This window comes from Lampetra fluviatilis, unplaced genomic scaffold, assembly GCF_964198595.1.
Source record: "Lampetra fluviatilis unplaced genomic scaffold, kcLamFluv1.1 SCAFFOLD_145, whole genome shotgun sequence".
Taxonomy (NCBI): domain Eukaryota; kingdom Metazoa; phylum Chordata; class Hyperoartia; order Petromyzontiformes; family Petromyzontidae; genus Lampetra; species Lampetra fluviatilis.
In genome coordinates this window covers 45,001-72,594 of record NW_027621523.1, presented here as the reverse complement: position 1 = coordinate 72,594, position 27,594 = coordinate 45,001, and the positions used below count along the sequence as shown (strand labels likewise).

The following is a 27,594-nucleotide window of genomic DNA, read 5'->3' as shown; positions in this document are numbered from 1 at the left end:
AGTTTAATGCCTCAGGCGGTATTCCACAGAAGGGAGTGTTGGGACAGTGGTTAGGGCGCTGTTCATGTGAGCGGCTGACTGACTGAGTGACTGACTGTGTGACTGACTGAGTGACTGACTGTGTGACTGACTAAGTGACTGACTGTGTGACTGACTAAGTGACTGACTGTGTGACTGACTGAGTGACTGACTGTGTGACTGACTGAGTGACTGACTGTGTGACTGACTAAGTGACTGACTGTGTGACTGACTAAGTGACTGACTGTGTGACTGACTGAGTGACTGACTGTGTGACTGACTGAGTGACTGACTGTGTGACTGACTGAGTGACTGACTGTGTGACTGACTAAGTGACTGACTGTGTGACTGACTGTGTGACTGACTGAGTGACTGACTGTGTGACTGACTAAGTGACTGACTGTGTGACTGACTGTGTGACTGACTAAGTGACTGACTGTGTGACTGACTAAGTGACTGACTGTGTGACTGACTGAGTGACTGACTGTGTGACTGACTAAGTGACTGACTGTGTGACTGATTAAATGAGTGACTGAGTGACTGACTGAGTGACAGAGTGACCGAGTGACTGACTGACTGACTAACTGAGTGACTGACTAAGTGACTGACTGTGTGACTGATTAAATGAGTGACTGAGTGACTGACTGAGTGACAGAGTGACCGAGTGACTGACTGACTGAGTGACTGACTGTGTGACTGATTAAATGAGTGACTGAGTGACTGACTGAGTGACAGAGTGACCGAGTGACTGACTGAGTGACTGACTAACTGAGTGACTGACTGAGTGAGTGACTGAGTGACTGACTGAGTGACTGACTAACTGACTGACTGAGTGAGTGACTGACTAACTGAGTGACAGAGTGACTGACTGACTGAGTGACAGAGTGACTGATTGACTAAGTGTCTGACTGAGTGACTGACTGAGTGACAGAGTGACTGACTGACTGAGTGACTGACTAACTGAGTGACAGAGTGACTGACTGACTGACTGAGTGACTGACTGACTGAGTGACTGACTGAGTGATTCACTGTTTCTGTCTCTCTCTCTGTCTCTCTGTTAGTGGTGATGATGGTGATGATGGTGATGTTAGTGGTGGTGATGGTGGTGATGGTGATGTTAGTGGTGATGATGGTGATGTTAGTGGTGGTGATGGTGGTGATGGTGATGTTAGTGGTGATGATGGTGATGTTAGTGGTGGTGATGATGGTGATGTTAGTGGTGGTGATGGTGGTGATGGTGATGTTAGTGGTGATGATGGTGATGTTAGTGGTGGTGATGGTGGTGATGTTAGTGGTGGTGATGGTGATGTTAGTGGTGATGATGGTGATGTTAGTGGTGGTGATGGTGGTGATGTTAGTGGTGGTGATGGTGGTGATGGTGATGTTAGTGGTGATGATGGTGATGTTAGTGGTGGTGATGATGGTGATGTTAGTGGTGGTGATGGTGGTGATGGTGATGTTAGTGGTGATGATGGTGATGTTAGTGGTGGTGATGGTGGTGATGTTAGTGGTGGTGATGGTGGTGATGGTGATGTTAGTGGTGATGATGGTGATGTTAGTGGTGGTGATGATGGTGATGTTAGTGGTGGTGATGGTGGTGATGGTGATGTTAGTGGTGATGATGGTGATGTTAGTGGTGGTGATGGTGGTGATGGTGATGTTAGTGGTGATGATGGTGATGTTAGTGGTGGTGATGGTGGTGATGTTAGTGGTGGTGATGGTGGTGATGGTGATGTTAGTGGTGATGATGGTGATGTTAGTGGTGGTGATGGTGGTGATGTTAGTGGTGGTGATGGTGGTGATGGTGATGTTAGTGGTGATGGTGGTGATGTTAGTGGTGATGATGGTGATGATGGTGATGTTAGTGGTGATGGTGGTGATGTTAGTGGTGATGATGGTGATGATGGTGATGTTAGTGGTGGTGATGGTGGTGATGTTCATGATTATACTGTGGTGATGGTGATGTTAGTGGTGATGATGGTGATGATGGTGATGTTAGTGGTGGTGATGGTGATGTTAGTGGTGATGATGGTGATGTTAGTGGTGGTGATGGTGGTGATGTTAGTGGTGGTGATGGTGATGTTAGTGGTGATGATGGTGATGTTAGTGGTGGTGATGGTGGTGATGTTAGTGGTGGTGATGGTGGTGATGGTGATGTTAGTGGTGATGATGGTGATGTTAGTGGTGGTGATGATGGTGATGTTAGTGGTGGTGATGGTGGTGATGGTGATGTTAGTGGTGATGATGGTGATGTTAGTGGTGGTGATGGTGGTGATGTTAGTGGTGGTGATGGTGGTGATGGTGATGTTAGTGGTGATGATGGTGATGTTAGTGGTGGTGATGATGGTGATGTTAGTGGTGGTGATGGTGGTGATGGTGATGTTAGTGGTGATGATGGTGATGTTAGTGGTGGTGATGGTGGTGATGGTGATGTTAGTGGTGATGATGGTGATGTTAGTGGTGGTGATGGTGGTGATGTTAGTGGTGGTGATGGTGGTGATGGTGATGTTAGTGGTGATGATGGTGATGTTAGTGGTGGTGATGGTGGTGATGTTAGTGGTGGTGATGGTGGTGATGGTGATGTTAGTGGTGATGGTGGTGATGTTAGTGGTGATGATGGTGATGATGGTGATGTTAGTGGTGATGGTGGTGATGTTAGTGGTGATGATGGTGATGATGGTGATGTTAGTGGTGGTGATGGTGGTGATGTTCATGATTATACTGTGGTGATGGTGATGTTAGTGGTGATGATGGTGATGATGGTGATGTTAGTGGTGGTGATGGTGATGTTAGTGGTGATGATGGTGATGATGGTGATGTTAGTGGTGATGGTGGTGATGTTAGTGGTGATGATGGTGATGATGGTGATGTTAGTGGTGGTGATGGTGGTGATGTTCATGATTATACTGTGGTGATGGTGATGTTAGTGGTGATGATGGTGATGATGGTGATGTTAGTGATGATGGTGATGATGGTGATGATGGTGATGTTAGTGGTGATGATGGTGATGTTAGTGATGATGGTGGTGATGGTGGTGATGGTGATGATGGTGATGTTAGTGGTGATGGTGATGATGGTGATGTTAGTGGTGATGGTGATGATGGTGATGTTAGTGGTGATGATGATGATGGTGATGTTAGTGATGATGGTGGTGATGGTGATGTTAGTGGTGATGGTGATGATGGTGATGTTAGTGATGATGGTGATGATGGTGATGATGGTGATGATGGTGATGTTAGTGGTGATGGTGATGATGGTGATGTTAGTGGTGATGGTGATGATGGTGATGATGGTGATGTTAGTGATGATGGTGATGATGGTGATGTTAGTGGTGATGGTGATGATGGTGATGATGGTGATGATGGTGATGTTAGTGGTGATGGTGATGATGGTGATGTTAGTGATGATGGTGATGGTGATCTTAGTGATGATGGTGATGATGGTGATGATGGTGATGTTAGTGATGATAGTGGTGATGGTGATGTTAGTGGTGATGATGATGATGGTGATGTTAGTGATGATGGTGATGATGGTGATGTTAGTGGTGATGATGATGGTGATGTTAGTGATGATGGTGATGATGGTGATGTTAGTGGTGATGATGATGGTGATGTTAGTGATGATGGTGATGATGGTGATGTTAGTGGTGATGATGGTGATGTTAGTGGTGATGATGGTGGTGATGGTGATGATGGTGATGATGGTGATGATGGTGATGTTAGTGGTGATGGTGATGATGATGGTGATGATGGTGATGTTAGTGGTGATGATGGTGGTGATGGTGATGATGGTGATGTTAGTGATGATGATGGTGATGATGGTGATGATGGTGATGATGGTGATGATGGTGATGTTAGTGATGATGGTGATGATGGTGATGTTAGTGGTGATGATGATGATGGTGATGTTAGTGATGATGGTGATGTTAGTGGTGATGATGATGATGGTGATGTTAGTGATGATGATGGTGATGATGGTGATGATGGTGATGTTAGTGATGATGGTGATGATGGTGATGTTAGTGGTGATGATGGTGATGATGGTGATGATGGTGATGTTAGTGATGATGGTGGTGATGGTGATGTTAGTGGTGATGTTAGTGGTGATGATGATGATGGTGATGTTAGTGGTGATGGTGATGATGGTGATGTTAGTGATGATGGTGATGATGGTGATGTTAGTGGTGATGATGATGGTGATGTTAGTGATGATGGTGATGATGGTGATGTTAGTGGTGATGGTGATGATGGTGATGTTAGTGGTGATGATGGTGATGTTAGTGGTGATGGTGATGATGGTGATGTTAGTGATGATGGTGATGATGGTGATGTTAGTGGTGATGGTGATGATGGTGATGATGGTGATGATGGTGATGTTAGTGGTGATGATGGTGATGTTAGTGGTGATGGTGATGATGGTGATGTTAGTGGTGATGGTGATGATGATGGTGATGATGGTGATGTTAGTGGTGATGATGGTGGTGATGGTGATGATGGTGATGATGGTGATGTTAGTGGTGATGGTGATGATGATGGTGATGATGGTGATGTTAGTGGTGATGATGGTGGTGATGGTGATGATGGTGATGATGGTGATGTTAGTGGTGATGGTGATGATGATGGTGATGATGGTGATGTTAGTGGTGATGATGGTGGTGATGGTGATGATGGTGATGATGGTGATGTTAGTGGTGATGGTGATGATGATGGTGATGATGGTGATGATGGTGATGTTAGTGGTGATGTTAGTGGTGATGGTGATGGTTGTGATGATTATGATGGTGATGATGGTGATGTTAGTGGTGATGTTAGTGGTGATGGTTGTGATGATTATGATGGTGGTGATGGTGATGTTAGTGATGATGTTAGTGGTGATGATGGTGGTGATGATGGTGGTGATGATGGTGATGATGGTGATGTTAGTGATGATGGTGGTGATGGTGATGATGGTGATGTTAGTGATGATGGTGGTGATGGTGATGATGGTGATGTTAGTGATGATGGTGATGATGGTGGTGATGGTGATGTTAGTGATGATGGTGGTGATGGTGATGATGGTGATGATGATGGTGATGATGGTGGTGATGGTGATGATGGTGATGTTAGTGGTGATGTTCGTGGCGGGTTGTGGTTATAATTTGGGTCACATTCCATTCTCAATGAAGAGATTTCAATAACTCTGTCTATCTGTGTCTCTCTGTGTGTCTATCTGTCTATCTGTGTCTCTCTGTCTATCTGTGTCTCTCTGTCTATCTGTGTCTCTCTGTCTATCTGTATCTCTCTGTGTGTCTCTCTGTGTCTCTCTGTCTATCTGTGTCTCTCTGTCTATCTGTGTCTCTCTGTCTATCTGTGTCTCTCTGTCTATCTGTATCTCTCTGTGTGTCTCTCTGTGTCTCTCTGTCTATCTGTGTCTCTCTGTCTATCTGTGTCTCTCTGTGTCTCTCTGTCTATCTGTATCTCTCTGTGTGTCTCTGTCTCTGTGTCTCTCTGTGTCTCTCTGTCTATCTGTGTGTCTCTCTCTGTGTCTCTCTGTGTCTGTGTCTCTCTGTCTGTGTCTCTCTGTCTGTGTCTCTCTGTCTCTGTCTGTGTCTCTGTGTCTCTCTGTGTCTCTGTGTCTCTCTGTATTTCTCTGTCTCTCTGTGTCTCTGTGGGTGTCTGTGTGTCTCTGTGTCTCTGTCTCTCTGTGTGTATCTCTGTGTCTCTGTGTCTCTCTGTGTCACTCTGTCTCTCTGTGTCTCTGTGGGTGTCTGTGTGTCTCTGTGTCTCTCTCTCTGTGTGTCTCACTCTGTCTCTCTGTCTGTGTCTCTCTCTCTGTGTCTCACTCTGTTTCTCTGTGTCTCTCTCTCTGTGTCTCTCTGTCTCTCTGTCTCTCTGTCTGTGTCTCTCTCTCTGTGTCTCACTCTGTTTCTCTGTGTCTCTCTCTCTCTGTGTCTCTCTGTCTCTCTCTGTCTCTCTGTGTCTCTGTGTGTCTCTGTGGGTGTCTGTGTGTCTCTGTGTCTCTCTCTCTCTGTGTCTCTCTGTCTCTCTGTCTCTCTGTCTCTCTGTCTGTGTCTCTCTCTCTGTGTCTCTCTGTCTCTCTGTGTCTCTGTCTGTGTCTCTCTGTGTCTCTCTGTCTCTCTGTGTCTCTCTCTCTCTGTCTCTCTGTGTCTCTCTCTGTGTCTCTCTGTCTCTCTCTGTCTCTCTCTGTCTCTCTGTGTCTCTGTGTGTCTCTGTGGGTGTCTGTGTGTCTCTGTGTCTCTCTCTCTGTGTCTCTCTGTCTCTCTGTCTCTCTGTCTCTCTGTCTGTGTCTCTCTCTCTGTGTCTCACTCTGTGTCTCACTCTGTGTCTCTGTGTCTCTCTCTCTGTGTGTCTCTGTGTCTCAGTTGCTATGATGACTGTAACATTGCTTTTATGGCTTTATTTGTGTGATTTCGTAAACATTTCGTGATTTGGCCATATTTGGCTGTTGGAGTGCGGAGTTAGACTGTTCTTGTTGTTGTGAGTGGGTGAGTGGGTGAGTGGGTGAGTGAGTGGGTGAGTGAGTGGGTGGGTGGGTGGGTGAGTGGGTGAGTGGGTGGGTGAGTGGGTGAGTGAGTGAGTGAGTGGGTGAGTGGGTGAGTGGGTGGGTGGGTGAGTGAGTGGGTGGGTGGGTGAGTGGGTGGGTGAGTGGTTGAGTGAGTGGGTGAGTGAGTGAGTGGGTGGGTGGGTGGGTGAGTGGGTGAGTGGGTGGGTGAGTGAGTGAGTGGGTGAGTGGGTGAGTGGGTGGGTGAGTGAGTGGGTGGGTGAGTGGGTGAGTGGGTGAGTGGGTGAGTGAGTGGGTGGGTGGGTGGGTGGGTGAGTGGGTGAGTGGGTGAGTGGGTGAGTGAGTGGGTGAGTGAGTGGGTGGGTGGGTGGGTGAGTGAGTGAGTGGGTGAGTGGGTGGGTGAGTGGGTGAGTGGGTGAGTGGGTGAGTGGGTGGGTGGGTGGGTGGGTGGGTGGGTGAGTGAGTGGGTGAGTGGGTGGGTGAGTGGGTGAGTGGGTGAGTGGGTGAGTGGGTGGGTGGGTGGGTGAGTGGGTGAGTGGGTGAGTGAGTGGGTGGGTGAGTGGGTGAGTGGGTGAGTGGGTGAGTGGGTGAGTGAGTGGGTGGGTGGGTGGGTGGGTGGGTGGGTGGGTGAGTGGGTGAGTGGGTGGGTGGGTGGGTGAGTGAGTGGGTGAGTGGGTGGGTGAGTGGGTGAGTGGGTGAGTGGGTGAGTGGGTGGGTGGGTGGGTGAGTGAGTGGGTGAGTGGGTGAGTGGGTGGGTGGGTGGGTGAGTGGGTGGGTGAGTGGGTGAGTGGGTGGGTGAGTGGGTGAGTGGGTGAGTGGGTGGGTGAGTGGGTGGGTGGGTGAGTGGGTGGGTGGGTGAGTGAGTGGGTGAGTGGGTGAGTGGGTGAGTGAGTGGGTGAGTGGGTGGGTGGGTGTTCTTGTTGTTGTTTGACTTGCATCCCACTGGGATTCCTGCACACAGCGTTGGTTGACGGTGATTTTTTTCAGGAATTTTTAGCATTTTTTTTTTCCTGGATTTTCTGTTTGCGCTTAGTCACTTAGACACTTCTACGTGACTTTACCGAAAGAACCAACAAAAATCAAACATAATCAAATAAATAACTTTTTATCTTTTGCTATTTTATTATTTTATTATGTTTTATGTTTATTTGATTTTATTTTTATATTATTTTATTATAATATTATTATATTACTTTATGTTTCATTTTTATTATTTTGTGGTTTCCCTTCTACGTGACTTTACCGAAAGAACCAACAAAAATAAAACCAACAAAATAATATAATAATCACTGTGTCTAAGTGTCGATGTAAAGCTTCTTTCGTGACTGCAGCAGGGATTCATCTTCTTGGTTCTTTCGGTAAAGTCACGTAGGAGGGAAGTAATAAAATATTAAAAATAAAGCATAATAAAACATTGTTTTATTATGCTTTATTTTTATTATGTTATTATTTCCCTTCTACGTGACTTTATAAAACATAATAAAACAATGTTTTATTTTTATTTTATTTTTTTTATTTTATTATTTCCCTTCTACGTGACTTTACCGATAGAACCAAGAAGATTTTAGACACTTTAAGATGTTTTTTGTTCATGTTTTTGTTTTTTGCGTTTGCACCCCATTCAAGAGCCAAATGGCTCACAGGGCTACACCTAATACATGAACTTGAAACTTGAACTGTGGGTCTCTGTGGGTCTCTGTGGGTCTCTGTGGGTCTCTGTGGGTCTCTGTGGGTCTCTGTGGGTCTCTGTGAGTCTCTGTGGGTCTCTGTGGGTCTCTGTGAGTCTCTGTGAGTCTCTGTGGGTCTCTGTGGGTGTCTGTGAGTCTCTGTGTGTCTCTGTGAGTCTCTGTGAGTCTCTGTGGGTCTATGTGGGTCTCTGTGAGTCTCTGTGAGTCTCTGTGTGTCTCTGTGGGTGTCTGTGAGTCTCTGTGTGTCTCTGTGAGTCTCTGTGGGTCTCTGTGTGTCTCTGTGGGTCTCTGTGAGTCTCTGTGTGTCTCTGTGTGTCTCTGTGTGTCTACACCTCATCAATGAACTTGACATGAATGTAAATTTGTCTCCCAGGTGGACAGTGAGGATGGTGGAACGACACCATGTGGTGATCCTGACCCTACTCCTCTACACGTGGTTTGTTGTTGGTGAGTGGGTGAGTGGGTGAGTGGGTGGGTGAGTGGGTGAGTGGGTGAGTGGGTGGGTGAGTGGGTGAGTGGGTGGGTGGGTGAGTGGGTGGGTGAGTGGGTGGGGGAGTGGGTGAGTGGGTGAATGGGTGGGTGGGTGAGTGGGTGAGTGGGTGGGTGGGTGAGTGGGTGAGTGGGTGGGTGAGTGGGTGGGTGAGTGGGTGGGTGAGTGGGTGGGTGGGTGGGTTGGTGAGTGAGTGGGTGGGTGAGTGGGTGGGTGAGTGGGTGGGTGAGTGGGTGAGTGGGTGGGTGGGTGAGTGGGTGGGTGAGTGGGTGGGGGAGTGGGTGAGTGGGTGAGGGAGTGGGTGAGGGAGTGGGTGGGTGAGTGGGTGAGGGGGTGGGTGGGTGAGTGGGTGGGTGAGTGGGTGGGTGAGTGGGTGGGTGAGTGGGTGAGTGGGTGGGTGGGTGGGTGAGTGGGTGGGTGAGTGGGTGGGGGAGTGGGTGAGTGGGTGGGTGAGTGGGTGGGTGAGTGGGTGGGTGAGTGGGTGAGGGGGTGGGTGGGTGAGTGAGTGAGTGACTGGGTGGGTGGGTGAGTGAGTGGGTGGGTGGGTGGGTGAGTGGGTGGGTGGGTGAGTGGGTGGGTGGGTGGGTGAGTGAGTCGGTGAGTGGGTGGGTGGGTGGGTGAGTGGGTGGGTGGGTGAGTGGGTGGGTGGGTGGGTGGGTGAGTGGGTGGGTGGGTGAGTGGGTGGGTGGGTGAGTGAGTGGGTGAGTGGGTGGGTGGGTGGGTGAGTGGGTGGGTGGGTGGGTGAGTGGGTGGGTGAGTGGGTGGGTGGGTGAGTGGGTGAGTGGGTGGGTGGGTGAGTGAGTGGGTGAGTGGGTGGGTGGGTGGGTGAGTGGGTGGGTGGGTGAGTGGGTGGGTGGGTGGGTGAGTGAGTGAGTGGGTGAGTGGGTGGGTGGGTGGGTGAGTGGGTGAGTGGGTGGGTGGGTGAGTGGGTGAGTGGGTGAGTGGGTGGGTGAGTGAGTGGGTGAGTGGGTGGGTGAGTGGGTGGGTGAGTGGGTGAGTGAGTGGGTGGGTGAGTGAGTGAGTGAGTGAGTGGGTGAGTGGGTGAGTGGGTGGGTGAGTGGGTGAGTGAGTGAGTGGGTGGGTGAGTGAGTGGGTGAGTGGGTGGGTGGGTGAGTGGGTGGGTGGGTGAGTGGGTGGGTGGGTGAGTGGGTGGGTGGGTGAGTGGGTGGGTGAGTGAGTGAGTGGGTGGGTGGGTGGGTGGGTGGGTGGGTGGGTGAGTGGGTGGGTGGGTGAGTGAGTGGGTGGGTGAGTGGGTGAGTGAGTGAGTGAGGGGTGAGTGAGTGAGTGAGGGGTGAGTGAGTGAGTGAGGGGTGAGTGAGTGAGTGAGGGGTGAGTGAGTGGGTGAGTGAGTGGGTGAGTGAGTAGGTGAGTGAGTGGGTGAGTGGTTGGGTGGGTGGGTGAGTGAGTGGGTGAGTGGTTGGGTGGGTGGGTGAGTGAGTGAGTGGGTGGGTGGGTGAGTGAGTGAGTGGGTGATTGGGTGAGTGAGTGGGTGGGTGAGTGGGTGAGTGGGTGAGTGAGGGGTGAGTGAGTGAGTGAGGGGTGAGTGAGTGAGTGAGGGGTGAGTGAGTGAGTGGGTGAGTGGGTGAGTGTGTGGGTGAGTGAGTGAGTGAGGGGTGAGTGAGTGAGTGGGTGAGTGGGTGAGTGAGTGGGTGAGTGAGTGAGTGAGGGGTGAGTGAGTGAGTGGGTGAGTTAGTGGGTGAGTGAGTGAGTGGGTGGGTGGGTGAGTGAGTGAGTGGGTGAGTGAGTGAGTGGGTGAGTGAGTGGGTGAGTGAGTGGGTGAGTGGTTGGGTGGGTGGGTGGGTGAGTGAGTGGGTGGGTGGGTGGGTGAGTGAGTGGGTGGGTGGGTGAGTGAGTGGGTGGGTGAGTGGGTGAGTGAGTGAGTGGGTGAGTGAGTGAGTGAGTGAGTGGGTGAGTGAGTGAGTGAGGGGTGAGTGAGTGAGTGGGTGAGTGGGTGAGTGAGTGGGTGAGTGAGTGGGTGAGTGAGTGAGTGGGTGAGTGAGTGGGTGAGTGAGTGGGTGAGTGAGTGGGTGAGTGGTTGGGTGGGTGGGTGAGTGAGTGAGTGGGTGGGTGGGTGGGTGAGTGAGTGAGTGAGTGGGTGGGTGAGTGAGTGGGTGGGTGAGTGAGTGGGTGGGTGAGTGAGTGGGTGGGTGAGTGAGTGGGTGGGTGAGTGGGTGGGTGAGTGAGTGAGGCGTGAGTGAGTGAGTGAGGGGTGAGTGAGTGAGTGGGTGAGTGAGTGAGTGAGGGGTGAGTGAGTGAGTGGGTGGGTGGGTGAGTGAGTGGGTGGGTGAGTGGGTGAGTGAGTGAGTGAGAGGTGAGTGAGTGGGTGGGTGAGTGGGTGAGTGGGTGGGTGAGTGGGTGAGTGAGTGAGTGAGGGGTGAGTGAGTGAGTGAGGGGTGAGTGAGTGAGTGGGTGAGTGAGGGGTGAGTGAGTGAGTGAGTGAGGGGTGAGTGAGTGAGTGAGTGGGTGGGTGGGTGGGTGGGTGAGTGAGTGGGTGGGTGAGTGGGTGAGTGAGTGAGTGAGGGGTGAGTGAGTGGGTGGGTGAGTGGGTGAGTGGGTGGGTGAGTGGGTGAGTGAGTGAGTGAGTGAGGGGTGAGTGAGTGATGTGAGCGGTGAGTGAGTGAGTGGGTGAGTGGGTGAGTGAGGGGTGAGTGAGTGAGTGGGTGAGTGGGTGAGTGAGTTGGTGGGTGGGTGAGTGAGTGGGTGAGTGGGTGAGTGAGGGGTGAGTGAGTGAGTGAGGGGTGAGTGAGTGGGTGGGTGAGTGGGTGAGTGGTTGGGTGGGTGGGTGGGTGAGTGAGTGGGTGGGTGGGTGGGTGAGTGAGTGGGTGGGTGAGTGAGTGGGTGGGTGAGTGGGTGAGTGAGTGAGTGGGTGAGTGAGTGAGTGGGTGAGTGAGTGAGTGAGGGGTGAGTGAGTGAGTGGGTGAGTGGGTGAGTGGGTGAGTGAGTGGGTGAGTGAGTGAGTGGGTGAGTGAGTGGGTGAGTGAGTGGGTGAGTGAGTGGGTGAGTGGTTGGGTGGGTGGGTGAGTGAGTGAGTGGGTGGGTGGGTGGGTGAGTGAGTGAGTGAGTGGGTGGGTGAGTGAGTGGGTGGGTGAGTGAGTGGGTGGGTGAGTGAGTGGGTGGGTGAGTGAGTGGGTGGGTGAGTGGGTGGGTGAGTGAGTGAGGCGTGAGTGAGTGAGTGAGGGGTGAGTGAGTGAGTGGGTGAGTGAGTGAGTGAGGGGTGAGTGAGTGAGTGGGTGGGTGGGTGAGTGAGTGGGTGGGTGAGTGGGTGAGTGAGTGAGTGAGAGGTGAGTGAGTGGGTCGGTGAGTGGGTGAGTGGGTGGGTGAGTGGGTGAGTGAGTGAGTGAGGGGTGAGTGAGTGAGTGAGGGGTGAGTGAGTGAGTGGGTGAGTGAGGGGTGAGTGAGTGAGTGAGTGAGGGGTGAGTGAGTGAGTGAGTGGGTGGGTGGGTGGGTGGGTGAGTGAGTGGGTGGGTGAGTGGGTGAGTGAGTGAGTGAGGGGTGAGTGAGTGGGTGGGTGAGTGGGTGAGTGGGTGGGTGAGTGGGTGAGTGAGTGAGTGAGTGAGGGGTGAGTGAGTGAGTGAGCGGTGAGTGAGTGAGTGGGTGAGTGGGTGAGTGAGGGGTGAGTGAGTGAGTGGGTGAGTGGGTGAGTGAGTTGGTGGGTGGGTGAGTGAGTGGGTGAGTGGGTGAGTGAGGGGTGAGTGAGTGAGTGAGGGGTGAGTGAGTGGGTGGGTGAGTGGGTGAGTGGGTGAGTGAGTGAGTGAGGGGTGAGTGAGTGAGTGGGTGAGTGGGTGGGTGAGTGGGTGAGTGAGTGAGTGAGGGGTGAGTGAGTGAGTGAGTGGGTGAGTGGGTGAGTGGGTGAGTGAGTGGGTGAGTGAGTGGGTGAGTGAGGGGTGAGTGGGTGAGTGAGGGGTGAGTGAGTGAGTGGGTGAGTTTGTGTAATTGTTTTCTCTCTAATTGCAGATGCTGAAGATAAGAGTAGCAGCTGCATTGAGGTCTGTCTCTCTGTCTGTCTGTGTCTGTCTGTGTCTGTCTGTGTCTGTCTGTGTAGTGTATAGTGTAGTGTATAGTGTATAGTGTAGTGTATAGTGTATTGTAGTGTATAGTGTAGTGTATAGTGTAGTGTATAGTGTATAGTAGTGTATGGTGTAGTGTATAGTGTAGTGTATAGTGTAGTGTAGTGTATAGTGTAGTGTATAATAGTGTAGTGTATAGTGTAGTGTGTAGTGTATAATAGTGTAGTGTATAGTGTATTGTAGTGTATAGTGTAGTGTAGTGTATAGTGTAGTGTATAGTGTATAATAGTGTAGTGTATAGTGTAGTGTAGTGTATAGTGTAGTAGTGTATAGTGTAGTAGTGTATAGTGTAGTAGTGTATAGTGTAGTGTGTATAGTGTAGTGTATAGTGTAGTGTATAGTGTAGTGTATAGTGTGGTGTATAGTGTAGTGTGTAGTGTAGTGTATAGTGTAGTGTATAGTGTAGTGTATAGTGTAGTGTATAGTGTAGTGTGTAGTGTAGTGTATAGTGTAGTGTATAGTGTAGTGTATAGTGTGGTGTATAGTGTAGTGTATAGTGTAGTGTATAGTGTAGTGTATAGTGTAGTGTATAGTGTGGTGTATAGTGTAGTGTGTAGTGTAGTGTATAGTGTAGTGTATAGTGTAGTGTATAGTGTAGTGTATAGTGTAGTGTATAGTGTAGTGTATAGTGTAGTGTATAGTGTAGTGTATAGTAGTGTATAGTGTAGTGTATAGTGTGGTGTATAGTGTAGTGTATAGTGTAGTGTATAGTGTAGTGTATAGTGTAGTGTATAGTGTAGTGTATTGTAGTGTATAGTGTAGTGTATAGTGTAGTGTATAGTGTAGTGTATAGTGTGGTGTGTAGTGTAGTGTATAGTGTAGTGTATAGTGTAGTGTATAGTGTAGTGTATAGTGTGGTGTATAGTGTAGTGTATAGTGTAGTGTATAGTGTATAGTGTAGTGTATAGTGTAGTGTATAGTGTAGTGTATAGTGTAGTGTATAGTGTAGTGTATAGTGTGGTGTGTAGTGTAGTGTATAGTGTATAGTGTAGTGTATAGTGTGGTGTGTAGTGTAGTGTATAGTGTGGTGTATAGTGTAGTGTATAGTGTATAGTGTAGTGTATAGTGTAGTGTATAGTGTAGTGTAGTGTATAGTGTAGTGTAGTGTATAGTGTGGTGTATAGTGTAGTGTATAGTGTATAGTGTAGTGTATAGTGTGGTGTATAGTGTAGTGTATAGTGTATAGTGTGGTGTATAGTGTAGTGTAGTAGTGTATAGTGTGGTGTGTAGTGTAGTGTATAGTGTATAGTGTAGTGTATAGTGTGGTGTATAGTGTAGTGTATAGTGTATAGTGTAGTGTATAGTGTGGTGTATAGTGTAGTGTATAGTGTAGTGTATAGTGTAGTGTATAGTGTAGTGTATAGTGTAGTGTATAGTGTAGTGTAGTGTATAGTGTAGTGTATAGTGTAGTGTATAGTGTGGTGTATAGTGTATAGTGTAGTGTATAGTGTAGTGTATAGTGTAGTGTATAGTGTAGTGTATAGTGTAGTGTATAGTGTAGTGTATAGTGTATAGTGTAGTGTATAGTGTAGTGTATAGTGTAGTGTATATAGTAGTGTGTAGTGTAGTGTATAGTATAGTGTATAATGTAGTGTATAGTGTAGTGTATAGTGTAGTGTATAATGTAGTGTATAGTGTAGTGTATAGTATAGTGTATATAGTAGTGTATAGTGTAGTGTGTAGTGTAGTGTGTAGTATAGTAGTGTATAATGTAGTGTATAGTGTAGTGTATAGTGTAGTGTATAGTGTAGTGTATAGTGTAGTGTATAGTGTAGTGTATAGTGTATAGTGTAGTGTATAGTGTAGTGTATAGTGTAGTGTATAGTGTAGTGTATAGTGTAGTGTATAGTGTAGTGTATAGTGTATAGTGTAGTGTATAGTGTAGTGTATAGTGTAGTGTATATAGTAGTGTGTAGTGTAGTGTATAGTATAGTGTATAATGTAGTGTATAGTGTAGTGTATAGTGTAGTGTATAATGTAGTGTATAGTGTAGTGTATAGTATAGTGTATATAGTAGTGTATAGTGTAGTGTGTAGTGTAGTGTGTAGTATAGTAGTGTATAATGTAGTGTATAGTGTAGTGTATAGTGTAGTGTATAGTGTAGTGTATAGTAGTGTATAGTAGTGTATAGTAGTGTATAGTGTAGTGTGTAGTATAGTAGTATATAGTAGTGTATAGTAGTGTATAGTGTAGTTTAGTGTAGTGTATAGTAGTGTATAGTAGTGTATAGTAGTGTATAGTGTAGTGTATAGTAGTGTATAGTGTAGTGTGTAGTGTATAGTAGTGTATAGTAGTGTATAGTGTAGTGTATAGTAGTGTATAGTAGTGTATAGTAGTGTATAGTGTAGTGTATAGTAGTGTATAGTAGTGTATAGTAGTGTATAGTAGTGTATAGTGTAGTGTATAATGTAGTGTAGTGTATAGTGTAGTGTATAGTGTAGTGTATAGTAGTGTATAGTGTAGTGTATAGTAGTGTATAGTGTAGTGTATAGTGTAGTGTATAGTAGTGTATAGTAGTGTATAGTAGTGTATAGTAGTGTATAGTGTAGTGTATAATGTAGTGTAGTGTATAGTGTAGTGTATAGTGTAGTGTATAGTAGTGTATAGTAGTGTATAGTAGTGTATAGTAGTGTATAGTGTAGTGTATAGTAGTGTATAGTAGTGTATAGTGTAGTGTATAGTAGTGTATAGTAGTGTATATAGTAGTGTATAGTGTAGTGTATAGTAGTGTATAGTAGTGTATAGTAGTGTATAGTAGTGTATTGTAGTGTATAGTGTAGTGTATAGTAGTGTATAGTAGTGTATAGTGTAGTGTATAGTAGTGTATAGTAGTGTATAGTAGTGTATAGTAGTGTATATAGTAGTGTATAGTGTAGTGTATAGTAGTGTATAGTGTAGTGTATAGTAGTGTATATAGTAGTGTATAGTAGTGTATAGTGTAGTGTATAGTAGTGTATATAGTAGTGTATAGTAGTGTATAGTGTAGTTTATAGTAGTGTATAGTGTAGTGTATAGTAGTGTATAGTAGTATATAGTAGTGTATAGTGTAGTGTATAGTAGTGTATATAGTAGTGTATAGTAGTGTATAGTGTAGTGTATAGTAGTATATAGTAGTGTATAGTAGTGTATAGTGTAGTGTATAGTAGTATATAGTAGTGTATAATGTAGTGTATATAGTAGTGTATAGTAGTGTATAGTAGTGTATAGTAGTGTATAGTAGTGTATAGTAGTGTATAGTAGTGTATAGTGTAGTGTATAGTAGTGTATAGTAGTGTATAGTAGTGTATAGTAGTGTATAGTGTAGTGTATATAGTAGTGTATAGTGTAGTGTATAGTAGTGTATAGTAGTGTATAGTAGTGTATAGTAGTGTATAGTGTAGTGTATAGTAGTGTATAGTAGTGTATAGTGTAGTGTATAATGTAGTGTATAGTGTAGTGTATATAGTAGTGTATAGTGTAGTGTATATAGTAGTGTATATAGTAGTGTATAGTGTAGTGTATAGTGTAGTGTATATAGTAGTGTATATAGTAGTGTATAGTGTAGTGTATAGTAGTGTATATAGTAGTGTATATAGTAGTGTATATAGTAGTGTATATAGTAGTGTATATAGTAGTGTATAGTGTAGTGTATATAGTAGTGTATATAGTAGTGTATATAGTAGTGTATAGTGTAGTGTATATAGTAGTGTATATAGTAGTGTATAGTGTAGTGTATAGTAGTGTATAGTAGTGTATAGTAGTGTATAGTGTAGTGTATAATGTAGTGTATATAGTAGTGTATAGTAGTGTATAGTGTAGTGTATAATGTAGTGTATATAGTAGTGTATAGTAGTGTATAGTAGTGTATAGTAGTGTATAGTAGTGTATAGTGTAGTGTATAATGTAGTGTATATAGTAGTGTATAGTAGTGTATAGTGTAGTGTATAATGTAGTGTATATAGTAGTGTATAGTAGTGTATAATGTAGTGTATAGTGTAGTGTATATAGTAGTGTATAGTAGTGTATAGTAGTGTATAGTGTAGTGTATAGTAGTGTATAGTGTAGTGTATAGTAGTGTATAGTAGTGTATAGTGTAGTGTATAATGTAGTGTATATAGTAGTGTATAGTAGTGTATAGTAGTGTATAGTGTAGTGTATAGTAGTGTATAGTGTAGTGTATAGTGTAGTGTATAGTAGTGTATATAGTAGTGTATAGTAGTGTATAGTAGTGTATAGTGTAGTGTATAGTAGTGTATAGTGTAGTGTATAGTGTAGTGTATAGTAGTGTATAGTGTAGTGTATAGTAGTGTATAGTGTAGTGTATAGTGTAGTGTATAGTAGTGTATATAGTAGTGTATAGTAGTGTATAGTGTAGTGTATAGTAGTGTATAGTGTAGTGTATAGTGTAGTGTATAGTAGTGTATAGTGTAGTGTATAGTGTAGTGTATAGTGTAGTGTATAGTGTAGTGTATAGTAGTGTATATAGTAGTGTATAGTGTAGTGTATAGTAGTGTATATAGTAGTGTATATAGTAGTGTATAGTGTAGTGTATAGTGTAGTGTATAGTGTAGTGTATAGTGTAGTGTATAGTGTAGTGTATAGTAGTGTATAGTAGTGTATAGTAGTGTATAGTGTAGTGTATAGTAGTGTATATAGTAGTGTATAGTGTAGTGTATAGTGTAGTGTATAGTGTAGTGTATAGTGTAGTGTATAGTAGTGTATAGTAGTGTATAGTAGTGTATAGTGTAGTGTATAGTAGTGTATATAGTAGTGTATAGTGTAGTGTATAGTGTAGTGTATAGTGTAGTGTATAGTGTAGTGTATAGTAGTGTATAGTAGTGTATAGTGTAGTTTAGTGTAACGGGTGGTTCTCTCTCCCCGCCCAGCAAGCGAGCAGCAAGTCGGTGGCGTTGTTTCGAGCCCAGGACCTCAGCAAGTGCCCGCTCCGTACGGCCGACGACCTCATGGCGTCTGTGGCCGCGATCGTGAACCTGCCACGTGACATGGACAGACAGTATCTGAGAGTACGCTCATCCAGCCAGGTGAGTGAGTCACTCAGTCAGTCACTCAGTCAGTCACTCAGTCACTCAGTCAGTCACTCAGTCACTCACTCAGTCACTCACTCAGTCACTCACTCAGTCGCGATCGTGAACCTGCCACGTGACATGGACAGACAGTATCTGAGAGTACGCTCATCCAGCCAGGTGAGTGAGTCACTCAGTCAGTCACTCAGTCAGTCAGTCAGTCAGTCACTCACTCAGTCACTCACTCAGTCAGTCACTCAGTCAGTCAGTCAGTCACTCAGTCAGTCACTCACTCAGTCAGTCACTCACTCAGTCACTCACTCAGTCACTCACTCAGTCGCGATCGTGAACCTGCCACGTGACATGGACAGACAGTATCTGAGAGTACGCTCATCCAGCCAGGTGAGTGAGTCACTCAGTCAGTCACTCAGTCAGTCAGTCAGTCACTCACTCAGTCAGTCACTCACTCAGTCAGTCACTCAGTCAGTCACTCACTCAGTCAGTCACTCACTCAGTCACTCAGTCACTCAGTCACTCAGTCACTCACTCAGTCAGTCACTCAGTCAGTCACTCAGTCAGTCAGTCACTCAGTCACTCAGTCACTCACTCAGTCAGTCACTCAGTCACTCAGTCAGTCACTCACTCAGTCACTCACTCAGTCACTCAGTCAGTCACTCACTCAGTCAGTCCCTCACTCAGTCACTCAGTCAGTCACTCACTCAGTCAGTCACTCAGTCAGTCAGTCACTCACTCAGTCACTCACTCAGTCACTCACTCAGCCGCGATCGTGAACCTGCCACGTGACATGGACAGACAGTATCTGAGAGTACGCTCATCCAGCCAGGTGAGTGAGTCACTCAGTCAGTCAGTCAGTCACTCAGTCAGTCACTCAGTCAGTCACTCAGTCAGTCACTCACTCACTCAGTCACTCAGTCACTCAGTCAGTCACTCACTCAGTCAGTCACTCAGTCAGTCACTCAGTCAGTCAGTCACTCAGTCAGTCAGTCACTCAGTCAGTCACTCACTCAGTCACTCACTCAGTCACTCACTCAGTCGCGATCGTGAACCTGCCACGTGACATGGACAGACAGTATCTGAGAGTACGCTCATCCAGCCAGGTGAGTGAGTCACTCAGTCAGTCAGTCACTCAGTCACTCACTCACTCAGTCAGTCACTCACTCAGTCACTCACTCAGTCACTCAGTCAGTCACTCAGTCAGTCACTCAGTCAGTCACTCAGTCAGTCACTCAGTCAGTCAGTCACTCACTCAGTCAGTCACTCACTCAGTCACTCACTCAGTCAGTCACTCAGTCAGTCACTCAGTCACTCAGTCAGTCAGTCAGTCACTCAGTCAGTCACTCAGTCAGTCACTCAGTCACTCAGTCAGTCACTCAGTCACTCAGTCACTCACTCAGTCAGTCACTCAGTCACTCAGTCAGTCACTCACTCACTCACTCACCTACTCACTCGCCTACTCACTCACTCACCCAGTGTCTCACTCAGACACTCACTTACCGTGTGTGTGTGTGTGTCTGTGTGTGTGTCTGTGTGTCTGTGTGTGTCTATGTGTGTGTCTGTGTGTCTGTGTGTGTGTGTGTCTGTGTGTGTGTGTCTGTGTGTGTCTGTGTGTGTGTCTGTGTGTGTCTGTGTGTCTGTGTGTGTCTGTGTGTGTGTGTGTGTGTGTCTGTGTGTGTGTGTGTCTGTGTGTGTATGTGTCTGTGTGTGTGTCTGTGTGTGTCTGTGTGTGTGTGTGTGCGTGTGTCTGTGTGTGTGTGTGTCTGTGTGTGTGTGTGTGTGTCTGTGTGTGTGTGTGTGTGTCTGTGTGTGCGTGTGTCTGTGTGTCTGTGTGTGTGTCTGTGTGTGTCTGTGTGTGTCTGTGTGTGTCTGTGTATGTGTGTGTCTGTGTGTGTGTGTGTCTATGTGTGTGTGTGTCTGTGTGTGTATGTGTCTGTGTGTGTGTCTGTGTGTGTGTGTGTCTGTGTGTGTGCGTGTCTGTGTGTGTGTCTGTGTGTGTCTGTGTGTGTGTGTGTCTGTGTGTGCGTGTGTCTGTGTGTGTCTGTGTGTGTGTGTGTGTTACAGAAGGAAGATGCCTTCCTGAACTATACAAAGGTAATCACACGCACCCACTCTGTCACTCACTCTGTCACTCACTCTGTCACTCACTCACTCACACTCTCACTCACTCACTCTCTCAGTCACTCACCCACTCACTCACTCACACACTCACTCTCTCAGTCACTCACTCTCTCAGTCACTCACTCTCTCAGTCACTCACCCACTCACTCACCCTGTCACTCACTCACTCACACTCTCACTCACTCACTCTCTCAGTCACTCACTCTCTCAGTCACTCACTCTGTCACTCACTCACTCACTCACTCACTCACACACTCACTCTCTCAGTCACTCACTCTCTCAGTCACTCACTCTCTCAGTCACTCACCCACTCACTCACCCTGTCACTCACTCACTCACTCACACTCTCACTCACTCACTCTCTCAGTCACTCACTCTCTCAGTCACTCACTCTGTCACTCACTCACTCACTCACACTCTCACTCACTCACTCACTCACACTCTCACTCACTCACTCTCTCAGTCACTCACTCTCTCAGTCACTCACTCTGTCACTCACTCACTCACACTCTCACTCACTCACTCTCTCAGTCACTCACCCACTCACTCACTCACACACCCAGTCACTCAGTCACTCACTCTCTCAGTCACTCACCCACTCACTCACCCTGTCACTCACTCACTCACTCACTCACTCACACTCTCACTCACTCACTCTCTCAGTCACTCACCCACTCACTCACTCACACACTCACTCTCTCAGTCACTCACTCTCTCAGTCACTCACCCACTCACTCACCCTGTCACTCACTCACTCACACTCTCACTCACTCACTCTCTCAGTCACTCACCCACTCACTCACACACTCACTCTCTCAGTCACTCACTCTCTCAGTCACTCACTCTCTCAGTCACTCACCCACTCACTCACCCTGTCACTCACTCACTCACTCACACTCTCACTCACTCACTCTCTCAGTCACTCACCCACTCACTCACACACTCACACACTCACTCTCTCAGTCACTCACTCTCTCAGTCACTCACTCTCTCAGTCACTCACCCACTCACTCACCCTGTCACTCACTCACTCACTCACACTCTCACTCACTCACTCTCTCAGTCACTCACCCACTCACTCACACACTCACACACTCACTCTCTCAGTCACTCACTCTCTCAGTCACTCACTCTCTCAGTCACTCACTCTCTCAGTCACTCACCCACTCACTCACTCACTCTGTCACTCACTCACTCACTCACACTCTCACTCACTCACTCTCTCAGTCACTCACCCACTCACTCACACACTCACACACTCACTCTCTCAGTCACTCACTCTCTCAGTCACTCACTCTCTCAGTCACTCACTCTCTCAGTCACTCACCCACTCACTCACTCACTCACACACTCACTCTCTCAGTCACTCACTCTCTCAGTCACTCACTCTCTCAGTCACTCACTCTGTCACTCACTCACTCACTCACACTCTCACTCACTCACTCTCTCAGTCACTCACTCTCTCAGTCACTCACCCACTCACTCACTCACACACTCACTCTCTCAGTCACTCACTCTCTCAGTCACTCACTCTCTCAGTCACTCACCCACTCACTCACCCTGTCACTCACTCACTCACTCACTCACACTTTCACTCACTCACTCTCTGTCACTCACCCACTCACTCACACACTCACTCTCTCAGTCACTCACTCTCTCAGTCACTCACTCTCTCAGTCACTCACTCTGTCACTCACTCACTCACACTCTCACTCACTCACTCTGTCACTCACTCTCTGTCACTCACCCACTCACTCACACACTCACTCTCTCAGTCACTCACTCTCTCAGTCACTCACTCTCTCAGTCACTCACCCACTCACTCACCCTGTCACTCACTCACTCACACTCTAACTCACTTACTCTCTCAGTCACTCACTCTCTCAGTCACTCTGTCACTCACTCACTCACTCACACTCTCACTCATTCACTCTCTCAGTCACTCACCCACTCACCCACCCACCCACTCACCCACTCACCCACCCACCCACCCACTCACCCACTCTCTGTGTCACCCAGTCTCTGATCGACTCTGTGGACAAGCTGGTGGACAACTCGTCCCTGTCTCTCTGGGAGACTCTGACGGAGAGTTCCCGCCTCTCCCTGGCTGGTCAACTCCTGGCGAGTGTAGAACGGAGTTCCTTTCTACTCGCAATCAACCTGCACTCACGCGCCTCACTCCCACTGGAACGCAGAAATCTCGGTGAGTAGACACCTCACCCAGTCACTCAGTCACTCAGTCACTCACTCAGTCAGTCACTCAGTCACTCACTCAGTCACTCAGTCACTCACTCAGTTACTCAGTCAGTCACTCACTCAGTCACTCAGTCAGTCACTCAGTCAGTCACTCACTCAGTCACTCAGTCAGTGAGTCAGTCAGTCACTCACCCAGTCACTCAGTCACTCAGTCAGTCACTCACTCAGTCAGTCACTCGAGCGTAGAACGGAGTTCCTTTCTACTCGCAATCAACCTGCACTCACGCGCCTCACTCCCACTGGAACGCAGGAACCTCGGTGAGTAGACACCTCACCCAGTCACTCAGTCACTCAGTCACTCACTCAGTCAGTCACTCAGTCACTCACTCAGTCACTCAGTCACTCACTCAGTTACTCAGTCAGTCACTCACTCAGTCACTCAGTCACTCACTCAGTTACTCAGTCAGTCACTCACTCAGTCACTCAGTCAGTCACTCAGTCAGTCACTCACTCAGTCACTCAGTCAGTGAGTCAGTCAGTCACTCACCCAGTCACTCAGTCACTCAGTCAGTCACTCACTCAGTCACTCACTCAGTCAGTCACTCGAGCGTAGAACGGAGTTCCTTTCTACTCGCAATCAACCTGCACTCACGCGCCTCACTCCCACTGGAACGCAGGAACCTCGGTGAGTAGCTACACTCAGTCAGTCAGTCAGTCACTCAGCCACTCAGTCAGTCACTCAGTCACTCACTCAGTCAGTCACTCAGTCAGTCAGTCACTCAGTCAGTCACCCAGTCACTCACTCAGTCAGTCACTCACTCAGTCACTCAGTCAGTCACTCAGCCACTCACTCACTCAGTCACTCACTCAGTCAGTCACTCAGTCAGTCACTCACTCACTCAGTCACTCAGTCACTCACTCAGTCACTCACTCACCCACCCACTCACTCAGTCACTCACCCACTCACTCACTCACTGACTCACTCACTCACTGACCCACTCACCCACCCCGTGTCTCTCCGTGTGACAGTTCTGGAGGTGGTGGTGGTTGAGGCTACAAGGAACGTGACTTTCTCCACTCCGCAAGTCAACCTGAGCCTTGCCAGTCCAGCGTCCAAGACGCTTGGGGGTGAGTGTCACTCTGTGTGTGTCTGTGTGTGTGTGTGTGTGTCTCTGTGTGTGTGTGTCTGTGTGTGTGTCTGTGTGTGTGTGTGTGTCTCTGTGTGTGTGTGTCTGTGTGTGTGTCTGTGTGAGTGTGTGTGTGTCTGTGTGTGTGTCTGTGTGTGTGTCTGTGTGAGTGTGTCTGTGTGTGTCTGTGTGTGTGTGTGTGTGTGTCTGTGTGTGTGTGTCTGTGTGTGTGTCTGTGTGTGTGTGTGTGTGTCTCTGTGTGTGTGTGTCTGTGTGTGTGTCTGTGTGTCTGTGTGTGTGTCTGTGTGTGTGTCTGTGTGTGTGTCTGTGTGTGTGTCTATGTAACTCCCTCCCTCTCCCCCCCCCCCCCCCGTGTCTCTCCCCCGCAGGACGAAGCCGCGTGGCGTTTGCTCTGTACCGTAACCTCTCCGCCATTCTCACCGTCGCTGCCAACGGCACGTTGGGAGGTCCACCCTCCACCACCTCCACCTCCTCCACCACCTCCTCCTCCACCTTGAGATTATCTCGGGACACGCACAGAGACACGGACAGAGACACGGACAGAGATACGGACGGTGTCTCCGTTGTATCGGCCGTTGTTTCGGCTGCTTTGGAGACATCTCCCTCGGGTGGAGGTGGTGGTGGAGGTGGTGGAGGTGGTGGAGGTGGTGGAGGTGGTGGAGGAACGACGCTGGCTAAAGGGCGAGAAGGGTCGACTCAACTGGAAACTCCTGTCGTGTTTACACTGAGACACAGTGAGGTGAGTGGTGGTGGTGATGATGATGATGTTGATGATGTTGATGATGATGATGATGTTGATGGTGATGTTGATGATGATGATGTTGATGATGATGATGTTGATGATGATGTTGATGGTGATGTTGATGATGATGATGTTGATGATGATGTTGATGATAATGATGTTGATGATGATGTTGTGGTGTGGTGATGTGGTGGAGGTGGAGGTGGTGGTGGTGGAGGTGGTGGTGGTGGAGGTGGTGGTGGAGGCGGTGGTGGTGGTGGAGGTGGTGGTGGTGGTGGTGGAGGTGGTGGTGGTGGAGGTGGTGGTGGTGGTGGTGGTGGTGGTGGTGGAGGCGGTGGTGGAGGTGGTGGAGGTGGTGGTGGTGGTGGTGGAGGTGGTGGTGGTATGAGACATGGGATAGGAGAAATTCCCCGTGTCTCTCCCCGTGTCTCTCTCCCCGTGTCTCTCTCCCCGTGTCTCTCTCTCCCCGTGTCTCTCTCTCCCCGTGTCTCTCCCCGTGTCTCCCCGTGTCTCCCCGTGTCTCCCCGTGTCTCTCCCCGTGTCTCTCTCCCCGTGTCTCTCCCCGCGTCTCTCTCCCCGTGTCTCTCCCCGTGTCTCCCCGTGTCTCCCCGTGTCTCCCCGTGTCTCTCCCCGTGTCTCTCTCCCCGTGTCTCTCCCCGTGTCTCTCTCCCCGTGTCTCTCTCCCCGTGTCTCCCCCCCCCCCGTGTCTCTCCCCGTGTCTCTCTCCCCGTGTCTCTCTCCCCTTGTCTCTCTCCCCGTGTCTCTCTCCCCGTGTCTCTCCCCGTGTCTCTCCCCGTGTCTCTCTCCCCGTGTCTCTCCCCTTGTCTCTCCCCAGGCGGTGTCTCACCCCCGTGTCTCTGTCTGCGCCTTCTGGAGCCCGTTGTCCACCTCGTGGCGGACGAGTGGCTGCGTCCGCGTGGCGTCCACCCTCATGTCCACCACCTGCTCCTGCACCCACCTCACTCACTTCGCGATTCTCGCCGCTCCCGTCTACACAGAGGTGCTCACCACTCACCCACCACTCACTCACCCACTCACTCACTCGCTCACTCACTCACTCACTCACCACTCACTCACCACTCACCCACTCACTCACTCACTCACCACTCACTCACTCACCCACCCACTCACTCACCCACTCACTCACTCGCTCACTCACCACTCACTCACCACTCACTCACCACTCACCCACTCACTCACTCACTCACCACTCACTCACTCACCCACCCACTCACTCACCCACTCACTCACTCGCTCACTCACTCACCCACTCACCCACTCACTCACTCACCCACTCACCCACCCACCCACTCACCCACTCACCCACTTACTCACTCACCCATTCACTCACTCACTCACCCACTCATTCAATCACTTACTCACCCACTCACTCACTCACCCACTCACTCACCCACTCACTCACTCACCCACTCACCCACCCACTCACTCACCCACTCACTCACTCACTCACTCACTCACCCACTCACCCACTCACTCACCCACTCACTCACTCACTCACCCACCCACTCACTCACCCACTCACTCACTCACTCACCCACTCACTCACCCACTCACTCACTCACCCACTCACCCACTCACCCACTCACTCACTCACCCACTCACTCACTCACCCACTCACCCACTCACTCACTCACCCACTCACTCACTCACCCACTCACCCACTCACTCACTCACCCACTCACTCACCCACTCACTCACTCTCTCACCCACCCACTCACCCACTCACTCTCTCACTCACCCACTCACCCACTCACTCACCCACTCACTCACTCACTCAATCACTCACCCACTCACTCACCCACTCACTCACCCACTCACTCACTCAGTCACTCACTCACCCACTCACTCACTCACTCACCCACCCACCCACTCACTCACCACTCACTCACCCACTCACCCACTACTACTCACCGCTACTCACCACCACCACTCACCCAGCCACTCACCACTACTCACCCACTACCACTCACCCACTCACTCACTCACTCACCCACTCACCCACTCACTCACTCACCCACCCACTCACTCACCCACTCACCCACTCACCCACTTACTCACTCACCCATTCACTCACTCACTCACCCACTCATTCAATCACTCACTCACCCACTCACTCACTCACTCACCCACTCACTCACCCACTCACTCACTCACTCACCCACTCACTCACTCACTCACCCACCCACTCACTCACCCACTCACCCACTCACTCACTCACTCACTCACCCACTCACTCACTCACTCATCCACTCACTCACTCACCCACTCACCCACTCACTCACCCACTCACTCACTCACTCACTCACCCACTCACTCACCCACTCACTCACTCACTCACCCACTCACTCACCCACCCACCCACTCACCCACTCACCCACTCACTCACCCACCCACCCACTCACCCACTCACTCTCTCACTCACCCACTCACCCACTCACTCACCCACTCACTCACTCACTCACTCAATCACTCACCCACTCACTCACTCACTCACCCACTCACTCACCCACTCACCCACCCACCCACTCACCCACTCACTCTCTCACTCACCCACTCACCCACTCACTCACCCACTCACTCACCCACTCACCCACTCACTCACCCACCCACCCACTCACCCACTCACCCACTCACTCACCCACCCACCCACTCACCCACTCACCCACCCACTCACCCACTCACCCACTCACCCACCCACTCACCCACTCACCCACTCACCCACCCACTCACCCACTCACCCACCCACTCACTCACTCACCCACTCACTCACTCACCCATCCACTCACCCACTCACCCACCCACTCACCCACTCACCCACTCACCCACCCACTCACCCACCCACTCACCCACTCACCCACCCACTCACCCACCCACTCACTCACCCACTCACCCACTCACCCACCCACCCACTCACCCACTCACCCACCCACTCACCCACTCACTCACCCACCCACTCACCCACCCACCCACTCACCCACTCACCCACCCACTCACCCACTCACCCACCCACTCACCCACCCACTCACCCACTCACCCACCCACTCACCCACTCACCCACCCACTCACCCACTCACCCACCCACTCACCCACTCACCCACTCACCCAACCACCCACCCACCCACTCACCCACCCACTCACCCACCCACTCACCCACCCACTCACCCACTCACCCACCCACTCACCCACCCACTCACCCACTCACCCACCCACTCACCCACCCACTCACCCACCCACCCACTCACCCACTCACCCACTCACTCACCCACTCACCCACCCACCCACTCACCCACTCACCCACCCACTCACCCACCCACTCACCCACCCACTCACCCACCCACTCACCCACCCACTCACCCACTCACCCACCCACTCACCCACCCACTCACCCACCCACCCACCCACTCACCCACTCACCCACTCACTCACCCACTCACCCACCCACCCACTCACCCACTCACCCACCCACCCACTCACCCACCCACTCACCCACCCACTCACCCACCCACTCACCCACTCACCCACCCACTCACCCACCCACTCACCCACTCACCCACCCACTCACCCACCCACTCACCCACCCACTC

General features: G+C 49.3%; 1 protein-coding gene across 1 annotated transcript in view; it reads left to right on the top strand.

Moving 5' to 3' along the window:
* Positions 1 to 27,594, top strand: part of LOC144955364 (adhesion G protein-coupled receptor L3-like) — a 78,908-nt gene that overhangs the window by 11,494 nt on the left and 39,820 nt on the right. The window contains exons 2-9 of the mRNA XM_078885608.1: positions 8,581 to 8,654; positions 12,652 to 12,683; positions 17,630 to 17,785; positions 19,847 to 19,876; positions 21,923 to 22,106; positions 23,129 to 23,227; positions 23,616 to 23,986; positions 24,825 to 24,989. Of these exons, the coding sequence (XP_078741734.1) occupies positions 8,594 to 8,654; positions 12,652 to 12,683; positions 17,630 to 17,785; positions 19,847 to 19,876; positions 21,923 to 22,106; positions 23,129 to 23,227; positions 23,616 to 23,986; positions 24,825 to 24,989 (1,098 nt within the window). The 5' untranslated portion in view covers positions 8,581 to 8,593. The remainder of the gene's footprint in view (positions 1 to 8,580; positions 8,655 to 12,651; positions 12,684 to 17,629; positions 17,786 to 19,846; positions 19,877 to 21,922; positions 22,107 to 23,128; positions 23,228 to 23,615; positions 23,987 to 24,824; positions 24,990 to 27,594) is intronic.